Source organism: Schistocerca gregaria, chromosome 3 (genome assembly GCF_023897955.1).
Source record: "Schistocerca gregaria isolate iqSchGreg1 chromosome 3, iqSchGreg1.2, whole genome shotgun sequence".
In the NCBI taxonomy this organism is placed as follows: Eukaryota; Metazoa; Arthropoda; class Insecta; order Orthoptera; family Acrididae; genus Schistocerca; species Schistocerca gregaria.
Window position 1 is genome coordinate 713,089,608 of NC_064922.1, and position 20,429 is coordinate 713,110,036.

General features: G+C 36.8%; 1 protein-coding gene across 1 annotated transcript in view; it reads right to left on the reverse strand.

Annotated features, from left to right (window-relative positions):
• Positions 1-3,654: 3,654 nt before the first annotated feature.
• LOC126354380 (death-associated protein kinase dapk-1-like) overlaps positions 3,655-20,429 on the reverse strand; it is a 313,801-nt gene continuing 297,026 nt past the window's right edge. The window contains exons 23-24 of the mRNA XM_050003980.1: positions 17,211-17,442; positions 3,655-10,894 (exon numbers count right to left, since the gene is read on the reverse strand). Of these exons, the coding sequence (XP_049859937.1) occupies positions 10,755-10,894; positions 17,211-17,442 (372 nt within the window). The 3' untranslated portion in view covers positions 3,655-10,754. The remainder of the gene's footprint in view (positions 10,895-17,210; positions 17,443-20,429) is intronic.

Sequence of the window (20,429 nt, forward strand, 5' to 3'; positions counted from 1 at the left end):
ATGTCTTGTCTGTAATATTATTTTCTGGAATATTCAAAGTTTTTATAAATACCAGCATTACGGATATTCGAAATTTGTATACATTGATACACCAAAACGTTATGACCACTGACCACCGCGTTATTGGATACAGCCTAGTGGCATTGTGGGCATGTATGTAAGCGGAAAAACACAGACAGGAGATCACCCTAGCAAAGATATGGGCTGAATATGAGGAAATCCATTGAGATAAGTGACTCTGACAAAGAGCAGATTATTATTACGGACGGCCTGTAAACGAGTATCTCGAAAATGGCAAAGCTGGTCTAATGTTCACGTGCTACTGTCACGAGGTACACAAAGATGTAGAAGGACAATGAAACTATTACTAGGCGCTAAATGGTTGGACGTCCACAACTCTTCACAGAACATGGGGTTCGGAAGTTTGTCTGCTCTTTAAAGTAGGATAAATGGTGATCTGTGATATCTCTGCCGAAAGAGTACAATGCTGGTGCACGCACATGTGTTTCAGAGCACACCGTGCATTGTACATTGTTGAACATGGAGCTCCACTACAGATCAACCCCACGTGTTCACATATTGACATAATGGCATCGTCAGTTTTGATTGCTATGGGCACGGGACCATCGGGATTCAACTGTCGATCAATGGAAATGTGCCAGCTCATAGGGTGAATCACTTTTTCACTACACTAGGTCGACAATTGTCTGCACAAACGCTGTTATCGAGATGAATGGCAGCTCAAAACGTGCAGTGCCACTTATGCAGGCTAGTGGGAGCAGTATTATGCTACGGGAGACATTCTCCTGCTCTTGCATGCGATGTGTAGTAGAAATTGCTCTTTTATCAGGTACAATTCCTCCAATTCCATGCATGCCTATGTACAAACAAAATAGATCATGTGAGGCAGACATTCATCAACATACAGCTCATGATGGAAATCAGAGATTTCTTGTCCCATTTGGCAAATTTTGACAAGCCACTCAAAGACTCGAACATCAGAGATTTAATGGGGAACCCACTTTGTCACCATCCTAAACCCTCTGAGATTCCTGCCAACAGGGCGAACAGTTGGCAACTTGTATAGAAGTTGCCCTTTTGGAAGAAGTGATCCACAGAGTACCTGCAGCAACAAAGTAAATGGACACTGGAAGGAGCATGGTAGCCTCACATCGGTGATCATGTGCTTATCAAGGAGGGCAACTTGCCTCCTTTAGTACGGAGGCTGGGTGTCATTGAGCAGCTGTCTCACGGTCCTGATAAGAGTGTGTGTGTGTGTGTGTGTGTGTGTGTGTGTGTGTGTGTGTGTGTGTGTGTGTGTGTGTGTGTGTTTTTGTGTGTAGTGATGCTAAAAACTGCCACTTGTATAGTAAAAATATCTATTAATGAAATTTGCTCCCCCTGCCTAAGCAGTCAACCAGTGATGTGTTCCGCCTCATTTGTGGTATATGATAAATCCTCTTAGCTAATTTTCTATTTACAGCAACAAAATCTTAATTCATAGCCTCATTCTGAATAGCTGTACGTGTTTCCTTGTGGACTGACTGTTGTCAGCATTGATTTCCTAAGCTTCACATGCAGTGTAACCGTAATATTTTTATTGCTTCTTTGATTTGAATGTAGTACATTTCATGTCTTTTATGCAGGGTGACATTAATATTCATCATATTTTTATATCTTACATATTAGTTTGCTTTACGTTTCATGGGCAGTGTGACAGTAATATTTTGTTGGTTTTGTGTTTCTAAATGTTAGTGTATTTCATTTTTATGTGCACTAATGTTTTGTCTAGTTATACTTTTGTTGTTTTCCTTGTTTGGAATCCACATTTTCATTTTATTGTTTGTTAGCTTTATGTTTACATTGTAAAATGTGAAGCCTCAAGGCTGAGCTTGGTAACTCCTTTGCCACTCTATCAACTAGTGGTATTCCACAAATTGAACAAGTCTGTCCCAGATAATTGACTCCCTATCAGCAAATATTGTAGCTTTGTGTGTGCAGAACTGGACTTTCCAGGTCCTTCGTGTAAGCAGTACCGCTGAGTGCCATTGAGGGCAGATGCCTCAGGCAGACATTGCAACGCAGATGTACGTCTTGACCAGCCAAGGCATGCACCTTGTGGGTACCTTCTAAAGTAATGTGAAATAAAGTGTTTTTATACAGTATAACAAACTGTGTTCCATCTGATTGTAGAGTGAAAATGAGGGGAGGGCAGTGAGTCCTCTTGTACTGCACACACCAAACTTACATGTACCAATACAGGACCAGAGGCCAACACATGAACTGTGTACAACATTTAAATGCATTTGCAATAGCTGTAACAGGAGTACCACCAACATGCAATGTTATCTTTTTGCAAATGATTTGGTCATTTCTGTATCTTTCCAGCATAAAAACACTGACTTATCAGCTTTTGCTTAACAAGTTGAAGGAACGGTTTTCCAAGTATCATTGAAAAACTGCTTGTGTTAGCCTTAATCATTCTTGTGACATTTTCGAGTCAAGTGAACAGTTCTAGAATTTAAAAAATTCAGCCAGGTATCTGGGCCTAGATGTAAATAAAAAATTGCTGTTTTCCACACCTGAGACATCTGAAAGCAAAAGGATAACAACGCAGTAAACATATTTGTGAGTGTGTCTGACACACACCAGATGGGAGAAAAGTGGCTGCCTGAATGTGTTTAATGCTTCTCTTCAAGGCTGATGAACCATCTCACTTGGATTAAAGATGCTCAGTATGTGCGTGAGATGAACAATCATGTTAAAAATTTGTCAGTACTAGTCACCACGAGGGGATCATGATGGAAACAGCCAGTTACCAGTGTTGAGTCTGAAGAGCTGCTACTTGCAATCAAGCAACCTCACCTCATTTGTGCTAATAACGGAGCAACCTGTAATCTTCCAGTCATCAGCCTTCCACATTTTGCTCACCTTTCAGTGGAGCAACTTCTTGCGAGTCATTCACAAGCAAAAAGACTGCTAAAAATACATGGAATCGATGAATTGGTGGCATTGTGGTGGGGATCAACTGCTTGTACTAAGCAAGGGTGGAACCATTCACCACTTTGGACTGTGTTGTTATCCTTTTGCTTTCAGATGTCTCAGGTGTGGAAAACAGCAATTTTTTATTTACATCTAGGCCCAGATACCTGGCTGAATTTTTTAAATTCTAGAACTGTTCACTTGACTTGAAAATGTCACAAGAATGATTAAGGCTAACACAAGCAGTTTTTCAATGATACTTGGAAATTTACGAGCACATGAAGAAGAATACTCTTTAATATGTTTTTAGGTCTCTGTTCATCTACATTTTAAGTACTGAAATCCTGTTATTGCATACACTGAGGGACTAAACTGCCTGATGCCACTAGCTATTCAGATGTATTACCTAAGGCTGAAACACTGAGACACAAAATTTCTTATGTTTTCAATTCCATGGATGCCTTTAAGGTCAAACATCTACACCTACCACCACCACCACCACCACCACCACCAATGTTCTAATCTATTGATTGTATAAATTATAAGGTGAGTGGTGATTCATTTTCTTCTCAACAGTAATAATTTAAAATTCTGTAATGGTTTATTATAAAACTTAACTAAGAATGTCGTGAATCAAGAATGTTGTTTATACTCAATAACTTTAACAAGCAATGCAAAACCATACATATTTATATGAACATTGTAAGTACAAAAGAAATCTCAAAGACAGACAACATTTTTTTGTATGTACAATGTGCGAGGTACAGAACTCTGTCTTTTAAGATGCAGCCACAATACTTAATATATAACAGGAGAAAAGGCAGAAGCACTTACAAAACAAATGAATAAATATAATCATATCACAGAGTGCATTTAAGCATCAGAGCTCAAATAAAAAAGTATCATTCTCTTTATCTCCTTACAAGTTTACATAAGTAATCAGTGGTCCAACTCACGTTCACTCAACTTTTGAATGTTCACCCAGTCATTTACATGCTTCATCACATTTCTATAAATATATAATAATGACATCAACAAACACTCTTCATATTTTAGTCATCTTGTAGGTGACATATTCATGTATGTATTACTCAAATGCAACAGCACATTCACACATCACATTAATGAATGTCATCATTTTCAACAAGTCATTTTCACAACTGTCACAATTCTCAATACAAGAAAACTTAAGTAAAAACTGTAATCAGTGCTACACAATGTAAATAGTAAACTTTATGATATGTTTATCACAAGAGAATGACTTTTAAATGTTTCCTCAATTTATTAGACCAAATGTCCAACACGAATTACTACAATAAATAACAGACTTTGTCACGTCAAAATGTTTGAGCATCAACAATTAGAATTTTGTGACATTTTATGCCCCACACAGGTGAAACACACAGGAAACTGGAAATTTTCGATGTGTGCAAGGAATATTGAACACAGAATTCACTGCCTACAGAATTCCATATACAGTCTTTGAGGAAAAAAAGAACTGCACTGCCAGTTTCAGTGACTAAGTCCATAATGACATTAAATGTGAACTGTCTTCCCAATCCAAGAATTAAAACAGCTAGCAAAACTGCAGTTTTCTGTATACGCTCACAGTGAAGTGGATACCTGGGTAAAATAGAAACATGATGGCTAGCATATGAGGTCACTCCTGGTATAATTTTTTTATACTACATAATAAAGATCTATGTTTAAATTAAGTTCAGCTACAGTGAAAGGTTATTTCAGTAAGAGCAGATTTATCCAGAAATATTTTCACAATCGAACTGTGTCTGGTCATCCACATATGAACATCTCATGCTCAGGAGATTACCCCCCGACACAGTGCCTTGACAATCACCCATGTATTCTCCTCATAAAGCAGCAACTGTCATGTCCTACACAGCATGCTACTGCTTTCAGTTACAAAATAATAATGTTAGTCATTGTTAATATGCGAGTTCTCACAGAAAATGTCTGTGATATACCTAGCGATCTTCATGCAGTGTAAATTTGATGGAAAAACACAGGCCATCTGATTTCATTTTTCTTAATGAAGTTATGAAGATATTAAGATAATGTGATATAATAGACATATGACTAGTGTCACCATTATCTTCACAAAGAAAAATAAAAAACTTACAAAATCATCTTCGTGTTTTCAAGCATTTGTAACCTGCACATTAAGTTTCTATTCCCATGGGTAGCTTCTGCACAAAATCATTTATCATTTCAAGAGGTAGTGACATATGTATGTACAGTTTAATCTTTACCTTATGAAAATTACCACCATTATATTTTTAGGCAGTTATAATGATGGGTTATTTTGATCTATGTATCTATGTATGTCCTTATTCTTCTGCTTTGTTTTTTTAGTTTTCAGATTTACTACTGTGTAATAAGCTGCTGGCTTCATAACAAATGCCAACAAAAACATAAAATCTGTGTTTTGTCAAAACCTACTTGTTTTGGGAGGAGATGAAACTTTGTGGTCAGAAAATTTCAACACAGTGATGAAAATGTAATTAGTGTACCATGAAATTTTATTTTAATGATAGAAAAAATTTATTGCTAAATGAGCTTGCGTAAAATTTTACAGAACAGAAACATGTAGGAACTTTTTATTCTGAAATAGATAATCTATATGTGCAGTCCTCCATCACATATAAGTAGCATTTCACAAACACTATGAAAATGATGAAAATTGCAGTGAGGGTAGGCAGAAATAAACCGAAGTTACTAATAATTTGGTGGTGCACCTTAATGAATAAAACTGAGTATATAGAGGCTGATAAAAAACAAAAATACAGATAAGAAAACATCTATAATTATACTCTCTTGTACTTTTTAGATCTCGAGATTTATCGCAGAGGCATAAAAATAAACAGTGTGTATTTCTTTTTACATTTTTCCCAAGGTGACTGCTTCTCTACAATGAGAAAAATGGCAATCAATGTAGTTATCAGTACCTTATAATCTTTAGAGGGACTTTTCTTTTTAACATTCATAAAGCAGGTATCTGTAAAGATACTGAATAAATGTTACAAGAAGATCAGCAGCAGAGAGGTTTTCTTAAGTTTTCTTAAATGCAGTCATTTAAAGTTTGATTAAAGATCTTTTCTGTGGGGAAAGGGGCAAATAACAGTCAAGGCCACCATTCTTTTCACAGCATGGTGCCAGGCCCAGCTTCCAGTTTTTGGAGTTACACTTTCTTTCACTACAACCATTGTGGATGGTGAAACACAACTGTGATTTAAACTGGCAATTTATTTAGGTATTATGTAACTAGACACTTTTTGAATTTTTGATATTATTTATTTTGTGTACCATTAACTAGGTTTCAAGCCACTGCAAGCTCATCAGGGGGTGAAGTTACAGGAACATAATCTAGAACATGTGGTGGTGGTGGTGGTGGTGGTGATGCTGGACATAATGGAAATTTAGCTACAGGTAACAAAAAGTTTATGAAACAAAACTTCACAAACTTTTTGTTACTGGTAACTAAATTTCTATTAATTTAAACAGCAGCATTATCACAGTGTGTCAATGCACATGGTCCATATGATGTTCCTGTAAAATGACCGTCTAATGGTGAGCCTGCAGTGGCTTGAAAACTAGTCACTGGAACACAAAATAAATAATACCAAAAATTCAAAAAATCTATTGGTTGCATATTATACCCAAATAAATCACCAACACTTTCTTTCTATCTTTCAAAAGATGTAGGCTCATCATGGTAGGTACGTAATTAATTTTTATTTGTGGGTCCATTTTACTAGGGACAGTAAGTTATATACTTCAGCATTCCTTGTGTCATTCGCTACATGGGTGGTTGTCACATTAGTAATTTTGCCATTTGTATGTCAAAATATGTTAACATCTGCTTTAGTAGCCACTGACTTCTCGCACCCAACCACACTATGAAGTTTTTTTTTTTTTTTTAAGGCAGTTTTAGAACACTTATTACATTATTTTTAATTAGCTTCATATCTCCAGAATTCTACTGATCAGAGAGTGTATATGCTTTTCTGCATAGCATGCACAACATGCTGTCCAGCTGGTGTATATTAAACATTTTACAATAAGTCTCAAAGCACTGAATAACTTTATTTTTGCCAGCAGCAGCTGCAGCGATTGACTGTCAACTGGCACCCATTGTGTTGTGGGTGAACACAGGCACAAAATGTTTCAGGATTGACAACTAGCCAAGAACTTTGTTATGAAAATGTTTCTGGATATATTTGCAACAGCTGAAATTTCAGAAAGTCAGTGAGCTTAAAAGGGATATGTAATTTCAGTATACACACAAAATGCAGAATCAAAATAATAAACCATAAGTGGACTCTATATTCCACTTCATTTCACATGTTCACTTAAAGCAAAGGGCAATTCAAGTGTAAAATACCAGAAAAAGGTTGAGTACAGTGTAGCACGGGGCACTCTTCAATTTGAGTCTAAGTCATCACACCAATTGCCACTATGGTAATTTTAAAGATTCTAAATATTAACTTTGTCTAGCATTCAATTGTAGCTTGTACTCTGAATCAGCTAAATCATATAACTAATGCCAGCATGAATCTAGTTGTACATACTTGTTACACTGTGCCCCCAACATGTGTTACACTGCCCTGCACTGGGGTACACAGTAACAGTTTTCACTCATACTTAACAGTCTCCATAAATATGCCAGTTTCAAAGGCACAATGAGTCTGTGAGCCTTAAATGATTGTTGAAGAGTCCTTAAAGAAAAATAGATAAAAAGAACAATGTCTTCACAAACTTGATTTTCAAAATTTAAGAAAGCAAATTTTCAATTACACTGTGCCCCATCTTCCCTATTTGTTCCACAAACTGCAGCATCCTACAGTTGCTAGCTTTTACGTATTGCTGGACTTTGAATTCTGAAAACAGTCAAATTTATCTCACATTAAACAGTCAACTTTGACTTGGTCACTTTGGTTATTGCCCAGCAGACAGTTTTCTATCACAGACTGTACCTACATCAATAGTACAAAACTAAAAATAAAAATTCTATATTACAAATCTAAAAATTAAATAGATCATATACAATATGGCATGAAAAATATAAATCTGAAAGAATTAATGGCATTACCCCTCACAGAAAGAAAAGAAGATGGTAATAATCTGCAGAAATACTGCTATTATTGAAGAGATTTGTCTACAGTTACACTGGTTGCTAGCTACTGTTATGTTTATATACGTAGTTTTGTTGAAATTTTGATCAGCAAATGCTGGAACTGCTACTACAGTATATTTATAACTTATGCTTTGTATCTCATGTTTACAGGTTTGTAACATAGCTATCAACAACAGACCAATAAAATTTACTTGTTATGAGTTATGGATCAAAACATAAATTAATGATTTAATAACAAAGAGTTAATTTATTCTTCACATCACCCCGAAACATCATTAAATATAGAAAAACTATCAAAAAGCTATGTAAATTGCAATGGATCTAACTGCAAACCACCAGTAACAAAATTTTAATAGATAAATGAGATTAGCAGAAGTGTCTTAGTTTGGCACTATTTACAGGACTAAAATGTTGATTTCCCAAGTATGTTAGCATCTGCAAACAAGGATCAGAATATTTTAACAGCAGAAAATTTTGCCTATATGAAACAATTGTTAATAAAAGAATTATTTAACATCCATAAAACGGAAAGCATATCATCAGTCATGGAGTCATCCAATATGGTGACTCTGTCTCAGACATCAGACTTGTCCCTAAACGTCCACTGTAGATCTTAAGTAGTGGTTAATTAGATTTGTTGATCATGTAATTGCTTATGTTGCTCCATATTTCTAGAAATTTTTACTTGCAGTCAGTATTTTTAATGATAAAACTACATGCTGACTAAAATAGAATTAATCAAGTAACCTGTGCTATCCAAATTTATTTTCATGCTGATAGTAAAACCCACACAAAGAAATGCTGGTCAAACCTTTGCAAGAAATATAATATTTTATATAAAATACATTGTACTTTGACTTAATAGCAAAACAACAAAAATATTTTTTATAATATGACTGAATTGAGAAGGCAATCTTACAGTAAACATTTAATAAATGTAAATTTAACAAAAACTCAAAATATCCATACATTTAACATAATACAATTTAACAGTGACATATACACACATATCACTGCAACAGTTAAAATTAAGTATTTCCCTGAGTTCCACAAACTTAGTTTTACTCCCATGGGATGAGTATGGAAAGATGAGAGACAGTAAAGGGCTGAAGAGTCAAACAGAATGGTAGGTCAAAGATAGTCGACAGCTTGTCAGCAAGATTAAGAATGTATTGAAGTATTGGACTAAGAAGAAGAAAGAAGAAAGAAAGAAAGAAGAAAGAAAGAAAAAAAAGAAAGAAAGTAATGCAGTAAATGGAAAGAGTACTGTGTATGATATAACAAAGGTATTTAAGACATGAGATGATGTTATAGAATAAAGTACTGCACAAAACCAGTGCCAGAATGAAGTATGTGTAAGTTTCCATCCTCTCTTTCCTACCTTTGACCTATTGCTCCTCTTAGTTCCATTCTTATACATCATCCCATGGTATTCCATGCAAAGAATTAAAACATATTGTCTCATACAAAGCTGTAGCAGCTCCTCTTCTAAAACTAATATTGCAAAAATTCTTGCTGACCAAAGAACAATTTGTGACTTTAGTCAGTCCTACTGGTAGCCAATGCCTCACTGGAGGAACTTTATCATTAGTATGGACTGTTTACGTGGTTTTGTTGAAAAATCTTGAAACTTATACACTTAGTAAATTTATAGAAACAGAGAATAGTTTCAATACTTACACAAGATTATTTTAAATACCACAGTCAACAAAATTAGTAACTAAAAATAAAGCATTGAAATAAAAGTTTATACAACAAAAATAGGTAACATATTGGCAGACGACATTTCTTACAATGTGTACACCTATTTAATAAAATACAGACGCTATCCTCATTATGTAACTATATCTGCATAGAAGAACAATAATGCAAATAAAGATGATTATTTAGAAAGGAAAAAATACTGTTTCCACATAAATTATTGAGCAGATAGCAGCACAACAATACTGACAAAAGATGAACACTAAAGCAAAGAAAACAGGGGAGAAGAGAACAGGAAGCATGCCAGAAAAGGCAAGAAAATGCATTATTAAATCAGACAGAAAGCTATATCTTACAGTAAAAAGGTTTACTTGTCTATAAACGCACATGCAGGAATGCTTGTATGTAAATGAAATCGTAATGAGTTCTACAAGCATAAATATGCAATATGTCAAAGATCACAGCACCACAAATTATAATGTAAATGATGCTGTTTCATTATCATTCAGCTTCATGATCTGCTGCTCTTAGTCCCATATTCTACCTTGGCCTGTTTCTCAATCTCAGTAGACTAACAAAAGTCTAATAACTTAAGTTTGAGTGACTTCTAAATTCTTGTTTTTTTTTCTAGAAAAATTTATGTTGTTCGGTAGAACCTTCAAGGACTGTGATCTATGCATTTTCCAAATACCAATACTTATATTTCCAGAAGAAAGAGAAACAAAGTGACTTCAATGACCAGCACTGTACAACATCACACAACTTATCCTCAACAGAGAGTGTACAACACCAAACCCTGCCTCTCTGAGTGCAGTGCAGTAAATCAACAATACTTCTTACAAGCCCTTACAATTCCTTAGGGCTAATGCAACATTACTGTTGTGAGATCATATATAACTGATTTAGGTAACAGCTGTGGTCAGCGAGACAGTCGTGAACTTGAGTCAGAAGATGCTGGTGACTGACATGACAAAGTAATGCGATACAAGGGGGCATTCTTTAGCAACACTGCAACTGCATCTTGACGGCCGAGTTCTTCCAGTGTAGTTATCAACTGGCCTGCAACACATGGAAATTCAAAATGAACAACATTAAAACACAAATAACCTCATTTATTTAATGTGTAAAACAAAATGTGTAGCATTTATTTGATGACATGATGTCAATGGGGAATTGATTGTATTTGAAACTCTTTAACTATTAAATTATTAAAAAGTGCTACTCATCATGTACAGGAGATACTGAGTCAGAGGAAGGCACAATGAAAAGACTGCTATACATTTGAGCTTTCAGGCAAAATACCTTCTTCTGAACTAGAAAACACACCCATATTAACAAATGCATAACTCACATACGCAAGACCATGGTTTCTGGCCACAGAGGCTGAATTACAAACAACTGCAGCTGATGGGAGAAGCACTCTGTGGTGGGTGGTAGTAAGGAGGAGGCTGGGGCAGCGAGGGAGGGGGATGGCAGTTTAGTGGTGGGGGGGGGGGGGTGTAGTGCTGCTTGTGATATATTGAGGGCAGTGTAAGGATCCAGTTGCACGCTGAGAGGTTTGAGTTGGGGGGGGGGGGGGGGGGGAGAGATTGGGAAAGAAAGCAGAGAAGGAGAGAGGTAGAGGAGGGGGAAAAAAGACTAATGGGTATGGGGAAGGTGGGTGGAGGTGAGGCCTGGAATGTTGTGGGAATGTAGGATATAGTGCTGAAAGTGTTCTAACTTGCACAGCTCAGAAAAGCAATGTTGGCAGGAAGGTTCCAGATGGCACAGGCTATGAAGCAGTTACTGAAATGACGCATTTTGTGTTTGGCAGCCTCTTCAGCAACTGGATGATCCAACTGTCTCTTAGTAACAGTGTCAGTAGCAATTCATGTGAACGGACAGCTTGTTGGTTACCATGCCCACAAAGAAAGCAGCATAGTGGTTACTGCTTAGTCTGTAGACCGCATGACTGCTTTTGCATGTATCCCTGCTCTTGATGGGGTAGGTGATATTTTTGACCAGACTGGAGTAGGTGGTGGTGGAAGGACTATTTCAGAAATATGAGTCATGAGGCAAGGGGTTGGGAGCAGGGATGGAGTAGGGATGGACAAGGATATTGCGTAGGTTTAGTGGGCAGTGGAATATCACATTTTGAGGGGTATAGAGGACAATGGGTAGGATAGTCCTCATTTCAGTGTACAACATGAGGTAATCGGAACCCAGGCAGAGAATGTGATTCAGCAGCTCCAGTCCTGGGTTGTAAGTCATGAACGGAGTGCTCCTTTGTGGCCAGAGTTGTACTTGCATGAGTGTGGTGCATTTTCTACTTTATAAGAAGGCCTTTCGGCTGAAAGCTCGAATGTATTTTACTCTTTTCACTGTGCCTGTCTGCGGCTCAACATATCCTCTATATAGTGAGTCTCATTATTCTGTCATTGATTGATTGAAAATCTTAACTGTTATGGTCATATTTTTACTTTTATGGTTTTGAAGGGATGTCACACAGCAGCAAAGAGAAGAATGTCTCCCCCCCCAATAGTACAGAGAATCTAAATATGGATGACTGGATAGTGATTCGGAACCATTGTACTCTAGAATATGAGTCCACTGTCTTTTCACAGCGCCACCCTGCTTGATTCAGGGCTTGAAAGCTACGGGGTAAAGGAAAGTTATATGCTTACTACAAACTTCAGAAACCAGAAGTGGTCAGCTATACAAAATTATCAGTTACATAGACAAAGTCTTTTACACTGCTTCAACTTATGATATTTATCCTGAAGTTTCTTCAGTTTAAAAAATAATGGGTGGCAGCTGACATCTAAATTCTTGATGAAACGAGAGAGAAGCCTGACTGAGTCATGCCGGTGGCTGGCACCTACCCAAAGTAGATGCCCAATAAGAAACATACTGTGAAAATAGTACAGAAGGAAGCTGGAAGATTTCGAGGTACAGAATAAGACCAGGAAGGGATGATAAATGTGTGTTAAGATGGAGCAGAATAGTAGAAGTTCAAGAAGAAAATTTTGTTGGTCTGGCATAACTCCAGTTTCTTATGTAGGATGAACATTAATAAAACTGACAAACTGCAGGGGTGGATTCCTAACTGGAAATGGAGGAAAAAAGATCCTGTGAACATGTGTCTTGTAATGCATTGTTGTCACAGTAGATGGCACTCATGATTGACAGTTCATCTTACCATGTGCTGTCTGTTCCTTGTGTTTTGCAGGCTCTGCAACTTATGCAGTGTACTGTAAGCAGCAGAATGGTTCAATATCCATCTTCAGAACAAGCTGAGATGGTGTTTGTGTATGGCCAAGCAGATGGGAACAGTCGAGACGCAGCACCACTATACCAAAAAAGTACCATCACAGGCACCAACCACATCACACAACATTTATAGCCCTTTTTGGGTGTTTGTGTGATCATGGGTCATTTCAGATAGACAAATGTGCAGGGAGTTGGCAGACTGTGTGTACACCATATTTGGAGGACCAGCTTCTACAGGTTCTTGAGACGAACCCTAATACAAGATCCTGGCAAGCGGTCCACCAACATGGTGTAAGCCAAAGTACAATTATGTGTATCCTGCGTGACAACTTCTATTATCCCTATCAGCTGCAATCCCATATAGGTTATTTTGAACATCCATTGTGATGTGGATGTGATACAGCTCTGTACTGCGTTCCAGGATGGTTTGTTGTCATTGTAGGCCGAGCATTCATTTCCAGACACGCTTTCAAAGGACCCTTTTTCTCCATTTCCAATCAGGAATCTGTCCCTGTAGCTTGTCAGTTTTATGAACATTCACTCTGTACAAGAAAAATTATTTTTCTGTTGACTTGGGATGAGTGTCATTTTATCAACTTGATCAGAGGAATAATTTTGTTTGTACAGCTTTTTAAATTATTGTTATGATTCATGAAATTGAGAAACTGGAATAATGCCTGTAAAAAACCAATCACGATGGGTTATCCACAGCAGAAAGCAATTAAATCTTCATGAATGATTATAAGAAGTCGTCTGCTTTATTTTTACTGTTAACAAATGGGAAACTAAACTCAAATCCAGCCATACTTATCTTAAGTATACACGAAGGACTTCTTCAGAGAAGTGCAACTGTAAAACAAAACATTGAAAAAGTGCACAATGTAGGATTGGACGAATTGAAATTAAAAGATGTATTAAATAGCTGCTAGCTAGGGAAATTGGAAAAAGTTTTGCATATATTACTGATTTTTTACTGCAGTTGAGACATGGGTGGAGAGTTGGATATAAGAAGTCCATGATCAGAAACTGAGAAATTTAAAGTATGAATTACTGAACAATCAACCCTGTTCATCAGTTGTGGCACCCTATAGCTGCCACTTGTTCTTCAAATCAAACTAAATTTGTATGTAGCAGAATTTTTTGGCTGATTAAATTATGATGTATTTTGCAGGTCTTCCAGAATTACACTTCAGGAATGGAATATACTCTCTGGAAAGTCGTTGGACAAAGCCCATTAACCTAAAAGTGGATTACGTAAAAAAAAAATAGGGGCATTTTTTCACTGTCAAACCACACATTTTTGTTTCCTAGATCACTTAATACATCAGCAAGATGACATGTGATTGGCGATAAAATGTAAAATTCACAGTCCATCACGCTGGCTTCACATTCCTTCCCTGAATTCCTCCCAAGTGGGAATATTTTCACAACCACAGAAACTGGCACTATCCACTGCCTCAAAACAGACTCTTATCAGATAATTCTCATTGCGTAAGAGACCCCCCCTATGAACTATGACAGAGGTCCTCTGTCAATTTTCAGATTCAGCACCTAGAATATCTGCTGCTGTTTTCTTATCCCAGACGTTTTTGGTCATCTCCAATCCCTTGGCAAGTACTTGACACTTCCCACAATTTCCTTCCACAGTTCACACCCTTGCTCACACCCGCCATTCCCCAGATCCCCAATATTTAGAGGCTTCCCAAGATCCATATCACCAACCAAATGGGACACCTCACTATCACTAAAAGGATCTCTGCCCTTTTGGACCAACACCTTCAACAACAACCTATATTCCTATATCCAGGACATAACGCATTTATTCCATGATCTCTGCATGGTTTCTGTCCATTTGTCACAAGACTTTGTTTGTCAATGTCTGTTCCCCCACCCTCTACCCTTCTATTTTTAAGGCATCAGTTTTACAAATGATTTGACACTCTCATTTTTTCATCTCCAAATAATTTTTACATCAAACATCATCACAATTTGTTTTGCATATGCTAGTCCTTGTCTGCTCCTTCCAGTGCAAAATTAACTACTTTTGGATGCAGTAGTACATGTCCTACAAATGTGTCATTTATTTTGGTAAGGGTCTTCCATAGACTTCCCTCCTTTCCTAGTCAATTTAAAGTTTTTTCATTTTACACTTTATACACGTATTTAATTTTTAACATTCTTCGATAGCATCACATTTATAGTACTTCCTGTTTGTTCTTCAGATTTTTGATGGTCCACATTTCACTTCCATTCACTGCTAAGTCTCAGACATATACTTTAAGAAAGTTCTTCCTCAGTTCGATATCACTATCTGATGTTATTTGTTTTTCACCTCCTCTGCAACTGTGTGTAATGCATGAGCAACACAAGCAACATACACCATGCTGCGATAAAAACTCGGGAGCCCCTTGGCTGTTTTAGCCATGTATGAAGCACCATGATACAAAATGTTATCTCACACCATCCAGCCACAGTAGCTTAATACAGTAGTCACAGTGGCAGTTGTGGTATTGTTTACTCTCCTGAGAGTGTCACATATTAGGAGGAACATTTCTCCAGGCCTGTCAACTTTAAGAACACCAGCAACAACATTTGCAACATAACGCCCACACACATTGGTTGTTTCATCTATGGATATTTAAGGCCCTTTGATCAGCAATACTAATTCATAAGTTGTTGAGCACTTCCTCATAGCACATGGATAAATAGTTCTTTCTCAACAAAGATTCATCTGGAACTGGATGTATTGCATACTTCTACAAGAACTGTCTGAAATGTGGATTCCAATGGGATGTTAAACAATGCCATCATTTCACACAAATCCTGAAAGAATGATTGCACAGTTGACGATGGACCTGGCTGTTCAAATAACACTGTTTGTCTGCTGTCATTTTCAGCACTTCTCTTCACATACTTGCTGTGTTTCGAGCTATTACAATGTCTTTGCACATTAAAGCACTTTTCTGCATTAACTTTATATAGTCTACAAAGTAATAATTTCCCCAACAGTCCTGAAGAACTTCTCTCCAAAATCAAGAACAAAACCTCAAAACTACATTCTGTTGAGCATTTTAGTAGAACCAGTCTAAGTTTGTACTAGAACTGAATTGTGTGACCACATGTGCAATGTTTATTACATCAGAAGCCAGCTTCGTTGGCTTCAAGAGAGTTTTGTTGACCCCATGCAACAATGTCTTACATCAGCGAACCAACTAGTGTGTTATGCCACTTGTGTACTATGCTCCTAATAAATAAAGCTTTGTAGTAATTGTTGAGTTTATTTGTGACATCGCACCTGAAATATTGTCCTGTGAGTAACAGCTTCATGTTTTTATTTTTGTGTCCAAAAAAGATAATACAAATGAATGCATTTTTGGCAAAAATTGAATGAAATATGCCTTATTATGGCAAAAGTTGGCTGAAATATCACTTATTATGGCAAAATTTGCCCAAAATATGACATTATCAAAAAAGGTGTAAATATGCCATTATATGCACAATAAAAATACATTTTTTTTTACATTACAATATCATGATTAATGCATAAATTGTTGTAAAATTTTCCCTAAAGTTCACAAAAAAAGTTATGACATGTCATTAAAATATGGGCCCTACATATCACTATTATAAGATAATAACGAATAAACTGAACAGCAACAGCAACCTAAAATACTAATTTTGGTTATGGTCTTTTGTTGTTGCCATTCTAACATTCACTTTGGGAAAAAACAAATCAGGACAGCTAAATCTGGAAAACAATCCTGAGACATCATTTACAAAAACTAGAATAGAAATATTTTTGAGAAACTAAATGTCTTGTGTTCTGTTGAAATGGAGAGTTAGTTTATTACTTTCAACCAGGAACTAATTTTAGAATACTTTATTTGAATTATAATCAAGTTTCCTATTGTAATATGTGACAATTATGTTATATGATGTTGCGAGAGACCTCAAATGTAACAGTTCTAAAAAAAATCTAATAATAAGATACAAAAGAAATATGTTTACTTCATGGAAATACAACTGGTTACTTATACTCACACAATGATTCTTCTTGTTTCAATATTTATTTTGTATCAATGATTTCACAAAATTAGTGCAAGAGTAAAATAAAACTAAATAATACCTATTGTTCCTCCCCATGCATCAAGAAGAGCTGCTGTGCGTGACACAGAGGCAGCTGAGGCTGATCCATCAATATGAGCAAGTTCATCAAGTAGACCTAAACGCACAGCCAGGAGACACCAGTCACGTCCAAGAGGATCAGGTGGATCTAACAGAAGACACAAACGCTGGCGACACAATGTTGAAAGTGCTGATACTGATAATCTGTCTGCTGTCACAAGCAGCTGCAAGACCTAGAAAAAAATTAAGTCAAGTATTGGTGATACATTGGTTTTATGTTTAGTTGACTGGATACTCATAAAATTATTGGAAAGAGTAACATAACATTCATTTGAATGCATTAGTTACATTTAAAAGTCACACAAAAAATGATCACTCTAGAACATTTAAAGTGCAATCACAAACCCTTTCAGTTATACACACATGAAAGGAAGAACTCCCTGTGGGAGACAATGTTCGGTACAGATATTCGGACAGACAGACAGACAGACAGACAGACACACACACACACACACACACACACACACACACACACACACACACACACACACACACACACACACACACACACACTTCAGCTTAACTCAAGTGAGGGTAGAAGTTATTGATTGATCAAAATGGTTTCAGAACGAAATATGTAACAGGTGATAGTGTATGATCTGTATAAATATTGATGCTGGAATGAACAAAGTGGTATGGACATTGACTTAATACCAATGACTATGAATTTAAAAAAAAATACTGTTACTATGTGGTGTCCAAGTGGTGCTTTGGTGCCTGAAGGGGCAGTGTACTTCTTCTGGAACCTAAACATAAACTTTTCTTACATTGTAGAATTCTCTCGCATACGTAGATATAGTTGCAAGTAAGTTCTTTTCCACCTTTACACTGCTTAATGTGATCAAGAATACTTTAGTCTTCACAATATCTATACAATTTTTTTCTCTTTCTTTCTTTCTTTCTTTTTGTTAAAATGGTATGTGTGGTACATCATGCCATTCCTTTTGTCTCGGTCGTGATCATAGCATCATCCTATAATGAAGATGGATGCAAACTTTCACAAAACAGTAAGTAAATGAAGTCTTGACACTTTCTTCTGTCACATCCTGGTATACACACTCACAGAACTCTAGAAATGGACCAATCTAAGACACCACAACATGCAGTCATTCTTTGCTTCCATACAACACCAAACAAACATGCCTGTAGTATACATGGCTGACACCTGTCACAATGCCCAGTAGAACACTCCTACCCCTGACTCCTGCAGAACTTAGCAGCCTAGCAGTACACAACCTACATCTGTGGTGGCTTTTTGAGACTATATTGAGTTTTATGTACCAGAGCAATTGTATTAAATGCTGAAAGACAAGGCCATTTTATACAGTAGGTTTGCTTTGTATGTTCTATCTACCAAACTGAATGTGTCAGCTGCAAATAGCTGAGCCATTTTCTATGCTAGAAGTGAAAAACAAAACTGCTTAAAATTTTCATCAGTGGGTATTTCTTAGCAATAGCCCTTCTTACAGCAGTGCTAATCCTGGGAAAATGTGGAAGAAATTCTGTGAAATTTGGAAGGTAGGAGATGAAGTACTGGTAGAAGTAAAGCTTTGAGGTCTTTTCTTTGAGTAAAGCTTCAAAGTCTTGAACACACCTAGATAGCTCAGTCAGTAGCGCACTTGCCCAAAAAAGGCAAAAGTCTCAGGTTCGGGTCCCAGTCTGGCACACAGTTTTAATCAGAAGGAAGTTTCAAGTCACAGTGTACACTCCACTGCAGAGTGGAAATTCATTCTAGATGCACGTATACACTTGCTGGACCATGGATTTCCATAAACTTTCCAACACTCCTGGATAGTCACAAATGTTTTTATAAGTTCCCAAGACACTTTGTTGAAGTGTCTCTGCATTAGAAATTTATTCCGCATACACTAATTGCCCTAAGTAGCTCAAAAGATAATAATGCAAAGGACTGAAGTCAGGAAGACCTGCCGGTCATGAAACTGTCCTCCCCTATGTATCTGTGTGTCATCAGAAATACCATCCAGTGCATTTCCATCATGTTATTTGCTGGAGCACGTACTGTCACAAACTGGGAAGAGTGCTTCAAATAAATTCCTTGTAGACAGCATATGCAGTACGAACCAGACATATACCTGTAATCCCAGGACACGCATTAATTGCAAGTTGCTGGGGTGTAGCCTGAATTTAACAAGTGCATTTTCATCAATGCATAAAAACTATTAGTGAAAAGTTGCTATTTCACTCTTCCTAATGTTGTCTGATCTGTAAACAACACTAAAGATAAAAAAAACTGAATGGCAGTTTGTGCAAGTAATTGTTGAAAGTTCTCCCTTGTTGGTGACTGGCACGAATAAGAGCATACACACACTGGAAAGGATCTGGACATGTGAACTACCCATGAAGTACCCTCTACACAGTACCAAAATATGTTCATGTGCTGCTACTGGGACCTTCCTCAACCATTTGCCAAATATGTTCTTTCTAGTAAGGCATACAAGCAAATCTCCATCTACATTGATGTATCATTTGTCACTACAGGCCACATCTAAATAATGTGAAGATAAAAAGAAGCAAAGGTTGGATGATGTGTCCTGTCTGAAAAGTGTTTTGACAGCTGTGATGCCTTATGTCCATAATATCTGACTGCTCACAAATTGAACATCGTGCCATGGTTAAACAGAACACTTCTGGTAACTCATTACTACTACTACTACTACTACTACTACTCCTTCCTACACATAAAAAAGAATGAAGACAGACCAGCCTCAACCGTACACAAATACTGTGTATAAACAAGTCTCCGTAGGAGCATATTGAGGTCCAGGATACACCTGCATTGTCATATTGACTTTTATTAATAGTAGCACAAAATGAATTTTAATTATCCATTACAAATTTATATTACTGAATTTTACCTAAAACACATTAATCTTAAACTTTCTGTATGTTCATCTGGTCAATTTTCCTTGCCTTTGTTGTAAGGAATATCCCAACAAAGTTTTTACATGCAGTTCCAAAATACCCTCTTCATGGTGTGAAAGTTTTTCAAATTTATGACATGCTTCTCTACTTCTGGGATATGTTACTGAATAATAATTTATAATAGACCTTTGCTTATGCCAATTGTATGATTGTAGTTGCCCTGGTGTACTTTTATTTCAGATTTTTAATTTTAAATGCCAACCTAACAATGTTGGTA